This window comes from Taudactylus pleione, unplaced genomic scaffold (genome assembly GCF_031769625.1).
Source record: "Taudactylus pleione unplaced genomic scaffold, aTauple2 ptg000261l, whole genome shotgun sequence".
Lineage (NCBI taxonomy): Eukaryota > Metazoa > Chordata > Amphibia > Anura > Myobatrachidae > Taudactylus > Taudactylus pleione.
Window position 1 is genome coordinate 1,266,877 of NW_028284663.1, and position 6,000 is coordinate 1,272,876.

General features: G+C 43.6%; 1 protein-coding gene across 1 annotated transcript in view; it reads left to right on the forward strand.

Annotated features, from left to right (window-relative positions):
- The window catches only part of PROX1 (prospero homeobox 1), a 113,089-nt gene extending 109,441 nt beyond the window's left edge, over positions 1 to 3,648 (forward strand). Inside the window, exon 5 of the mRNA XM_088481047.1 lies at positions 2,690 to 3,648. Coding sequence (XP_088337173.1) covers positions 2,690 to 2,875 — 186 coding nt within the window. The 3' untranslated portion in view covers positions 2,876 to 3,648. The remainder of the gene's footprint in view (positions 1 to 2,689) is intronic.
- The last annotated feature ends 2,352 nt before the right edge of the window (positions 3,649 to 6,000 follow it).

Here is a 6,000-nt window from a genome sequence, read left to right on the forward strand (position 1 = left end):
CAACTGAGGAGGAGAGAGGGGGGATCTTGTGCCGCATGATTCAAACAATGCAAAGTCCTGGATGGAAAATACATCCTCACTAAGCTCAGGATCTCTACAACTTTATCTTCAGCCTTTTCCTGGAGGGAACAACTTTTGCTCCACAACAAAGTATCTTTTTAATAAAGTGTCAAACAAAACAACGTAACTAAAACCGTTTTATAAACTTGGGCATTTGGGTGGCTTGCATCAGAGGGTCCCGTAATCCTAGTGACAGACCGTTACCGTAATGTAGATGCTCTAAGTGTTCTGCACGGTGACTGCCAGCCACGCGTTTGGGGAGTAATTACACTTACCGCAGTAAGAGAGAAGGGCGCTCGTAGCTATTTTCTTACATAAGTAATAATAACTCTGTCCAGATGTTGGGTCAGATTGGCACGTCAGCTGCTGTGGAACTACAAGTCTCAGCATGCACTGGCAGCCTTTGTTGACATGGCGTGCTTATACTGTACTTGTAGTTCTGCAAGAGCTGTAGGGTTAGTGTTGCTATGTTCTAGTAGATTAAAGGCCCTGATTCAGAGCCGGACGCTCTGACCAGAGCGCTCGCTCTGAATCAGGGCCCACCTCCATTAATATGGAGCGTCCTCCTGGACGCTCGTATAGCTGTGGGTCACCACCCACAGCATATACGAGCGTGCAAAATGATGGTCGCGATTGTCTTGACCATCGCGACCATCGGAACTGCGAGTGAAAGCCTGCGGTTGGGTTTCTCAACCGCAAGGCCAGGAGTGATTTTGGCTCTATCAGAGCCCAAATCACTCCCACTGACATCACTAGTGATGTCAGTGGGGCCGGCTTCAGACGGTAGGCGTTCCCTTGGGAACGCCTCCGTCTGGCAGGCACGCCCACCAAAGGGGGCGTGCTGTCAGTCACCATCGACAGCACGCCCCCTTTGATGAGACACTCCGAGCGAAGGAAAGTCCCTCCGTCGTGCGCATGCGCAGTGGAGAACATCGACCCACTTGCGAGCGTACTGCCGCTCGCGAGTGGGTCTGAATGACCCCCAAAGTGCGCAATATTTTTCTATGCTAAGTTGCAAAATGGAGTTTGGGTAACAGCGTAATGCATCACGTCTCAGCCCCGTGCTGCCCTTTCCAGCCACTTACGTTATTGGCGTTTGTGTAAGGCGCAGTGCATATTAGCTGTAAACTAAACATGCCTTATTGTTAAATATTCATATGTAACGGGCATCTGTAAAAAGTCCCCTGACAGCAAGTACAATTCCTCACCAGTACCAGTTAGTGCCGTGGATGAAAACCTGTTCAGAACTTATTTGCAAACACCCGCGGGGCAGGATACGACGCCACTAGCAGAGGAACCATCAACTCTTTATTCACTGTATTGATGAAGAGTTTGAAAACGATATTGGGATGGGCGCACTTCGCCTGTGCGTGGATCGTAGCATTCGGGAAGATTCAGGCACTTGTCTCAGCTGGATTTTTTGTGGGGTTGCTTTGGTAGAGGCAGGAGGGATGCAGTTTGTTCATTAAAACTTTTACATTTTGGGGCCCTACATTTTTTTTTTTTACATATTAGATGTAATAATGATGAATTTGATACTCAATAGGCCTATTTAATAAGCTGGATTTACATGTCTGCGATGTTACATCCAATATTGCACAGTTAAGCTGGGCACAGACTATACAATGTATCTCAAAATATATCGTCCCGATGGCAATTGGAACAATATATCAGACATATCGTATAGTATGTACCTCCGATCTGTCAGACCCTACAGTCGTTCATTGCATCATCCTATTCGCTCTCCTGGGCCGATGCAATGAACGGGGTGGTGCACTTACCTGCGGCATGTAACGACTCATTGCGCCATCATACGCTAGATCGCATATTGTGTGCGGCGTATTTGCGCACAGCACTATGGGGTCTATTTACTAAGCCTTGGATGGAGATAAAAGTGAACGGAGATAAAGTACCAGCCAATCAGCTCCTAACTGCCATGTCACAGACTGTGTTTGAAAAATGACAGTTAGGAGCTGATTGGCAGGTACTTTATGTCCGTTGACTGTATCTCCATCCAAGGCTTAGTAAATAGACCCCATTATGTTACTAAGCAAGGCCCTTTCTCACTTACAGTACAATATGACGTATGCCGGGTACACATCGGGCACATCGTCTAGTGTGTACCGGCCTTTATTCTGGTAGTTTGTAAAGGACGATAACGGATGGGTATGTATAAATAATTAACGTCAGGCTATTAAATAGTCCTTCTGTGCTTCCTTCCCCACTGATACAGAGCCTATTGCTGCACATATATGAGCTATTGATCTCCCGGCTCATGTGCATATTAGAGCACAGCAGTACAAGCCCCTCTTTTGCCTCGGTCCCTCCTTCCTAGGATTTCAGCAAAATTATCTGCGCTCATTCTGTAGGGAAATTCTTACAGAGATCTCCAGCCTTCACACGCTTAACTTCCTTCCCTATTCTTTTACAAAGATGAACATTGGGTATTAAAACCTCTATAAATAGCGCTCTTAAATGCAGATGACAATAGCCGGCTGCCATAATTAGAATGTGCAGGTGCTTGGTAAGCCCTGTCCTCGCTAGGAAGAACTGTCTCACTTTCCTTTGAAGAATCAGGGACTGGAAACTAAAAACTTTTACTAATGCCATTGTCTCCTTGTATCAGCAGGTTCCGGAGAGATTCCTGGAAGTGGCGCAGATCACATTACGAGAGTTTTTCAATGCCATCATTGCAGGCAAAGACGTTGATCCTTCCTGGAAGAAGGCCATTTATAAGGTTATCTGCAAGCTGGACAGCGAAGTCCCCGAGGTCTTTCGTTCCCCCAACTGCCTACAGGAGCTGCTGCACGAGTGATAATCCCACTGCTGGTTCTGAATGTACAAAACTGACTTTCCATCGCCCCTTCTGCTCTAACGCCCGTCCCCCCCTGGTTCCGTGTGTGTGTGTGTGTGTGTGTGTGATTTACATTGTGCATTCATGTGTACTTGCAATACACATGCATATAGAATCTGTAATGTAATTTATTTATATCTTTTTCGTTTTAATTCTAAGAAAAAAAAAAGTGATTTGCTATTATATATACATCATCCTTCACTACATGGTTTATTGAGCTGCCCGTTATTATAATATTATTATTAGCCCAGTAAGGAAAGCATCTACACAGAGAGGAGATAGACATGTAAATAGTATTTTAGGGCATTTTCAATGTGACATGCGAAGCAAAATCCTATGTACGTACTGTTATTTTATTTTTGTTTTTGTAATTCTGTGGATTTCTCATTTGCTTTTTTTCTACAAAAAAAAAAAATCAGCTGGTTATGATAAACCTATTTATTACTAGGGTCAGGTTGAAGTGTAGCCGTCACCCACGGCCATTTTGTGTGCGGAACTGCAACCTAGCAGCTCACTCAGTACTAGGGACAACCCCCCGGGATATTATTCACAAAGTGTCTTGGGCCTTAGCAATGTCTCTAGTTTCTAGTGAATGGACAGGCTGAATATTGGCGCACCCACAAAATGTCTGCCTACACTCTGACGTCTACACTTTAACCCAGGACTTCCCGACAGGAAGGAATCCATGTCATCTCATTTAGGGTCTTTCAGGCAGTGTCGGGGTGTGCTTTGAAGTAGGGGTGAGCGGGTTCGGTTTTACTCGGATCTTTTTATTGGCTATCGCCGAACACGTGTTTTGGATAGCGAATGAAATCGAGCCGAAATTGCGGTAAAGTGGCGATAAGAACCGAGTAAAACCGAACCCGCTCACCCCTACTTTGAAGAGTCGTTCTAGTTATATTTGCACATTGTGATGTTTTTTTTTTTTTGATACTTGACCACATGTGCTAGCAGACAAGACAAGCGGCCATCTTATCCTTTTAAAGGACAGTACCACCATTTTGTGTGACAGGAAATTCACCTCATAGCACAAAGCTGCTGGCTACAGTAGTGACACGATGCAGAACATTGTAGAGCCTGAGTTCTGATTTGGGTGAATGTCCTTCTGTCTACAGGTTTAAACACTATGGATGTATTTTGCTCTGTTTTGGACACAAAAATTAACTGGTTTTGGGTGCCGACGCCACACGCACCGATTATGTGATCTCTCCCAGATATAAATATTTAGTGCCAGCCGTGACTGCATGCACCAATCTGCCCCATATAAGGGTCGTGTAAAGCTATGGACAGCAGAACTACCCCTGTCACTGTGAACTACTAGTAATATTCCTGTCATCACTGGAAAGTAAAAAACTTCATATTTTGCTGCTATTCTCCCCCCCCCCTCCCCCTGCTAGACATTTGGGGGGTTAAATCTAGAAAAAAAATAATGTAATAAAATGTGATATATTTTATGCATTAGTTAGTATATGGCTCTTTCCACGTAGAGAGATAATCACGGCATAGAATAAGTGTAGGGTTTCTAAGCTGCACTGAGAGATTGGAGTGTCTTACAGGACATATTTTGGCGCGCTTTGAAAGGCCGCACGTAGCGTTTTATCTGCGGAATGTGGTTTGTTCTTAACATGATTTATCTGTATGTAAAATATTATCCGATATTTTGCTTGTGAACGGGGTGGAGAATTATTTGGTCATCCTGCAGGATTCTGTAAGGTCTGTATGACTTAACAGACTGTTATTGAGGAGAGCGCTTTATTTTACAATATCCTGTACATTCAACTGAAAGTGACAACATATTGTCCCAGGAACCACAGTAAGGAAGCCCCATAGTAAAGGGGACCTCACACCAGATGTAATTTGTCATACAATGCTGGATCATGCCCTTGTTCTAGAGCCGTGCTCCCTAGTGGCCGTGTCATTGGCACTTATTAAGCCCTGTTTTAAAATACCTTGGACTCCCATGTAATTATTAACAGCCTAATCTATTTTGCAAGATCTGGATACAAGTATCCTGTCTTTGGTTCCACAATCTGTTCGGATGTGGAAGGAATAGGCGCCTCGCTGGCAACTCCCACTGTGCTCACACTTTGCTACTTATCACTGAATAAAGTCTAATATATTTCATTGTTATCCTCCTATATTTGTTAGTTGTAACACTAGTCTATACAACAGCAAGTTGTCATTTTTGGGATTTTGCTACTTAGTAACACTTTGGGTTTATAATCATACTTCTGCCTCTGCCCAAACGTTTAATCTAATATCTTAAAGCATAATAAAATATACAACAGCGAAAGGGTTAGGTAACCCCCGATCCATATGACAACGTATATTGTGACGCAGAGAGGGGGCAGGACCAGAGCAGAACGCACAACGCCAAAAGGTAAGAAGTGAGCCAATCACATCTAATCCTGGGACGACGTAATGAATCAGGGACATCCTGCTGTACAGTCCCTTGGCTGCAATGCGGCCGAGCTTTACCTACCACTCTAATGGGTATACCGTTGGTGCCCTATTCGCATTTTTTTTTTTTTTCGTTACATTTGTTATTGCATGCCAATCTGTACACCAGTGATTTACGGTTCTCACCGCTCTTTTATTGCAATTAATTTGGACAGGAAATTTAGTGGCCATTTTCTGTTATTTTTTATATTTTTTTTTACCCTTAAAGTAGAACTTTCTTCCTTATCTTACTACAAGCGGTGGTCTCGTAGACTCCATCAGGAGATGCCATTTTTATTTTTAGAGATAAAAGATGTGCAGTGGAATCCAAGTCATCTGGCATGATGGCGCACAATTCTTCATATGCAGAGAAAGCAGTTTGCTGGCACATGTCATGTGTACCATCATAGATGTGCTGTTTTCCGTCATGGAAGTTGGGCTGTCAAGGCGGGTGCATTGTCAGGTGATATGGGGTGCTATGATCTGTATAAAATATAGCATTTCACACTACATAGGATGTGAAGTGATTTATTCTCTGGGGAGGGAGGAGTAGATTTACTAAAACTTTTTTTTTTTTTTTTAAGAAAAGTGGTAGTTGCAGCCAACCAGATTGTAGCTTTCATTCATCCAGTAAACTCTAGAAAATG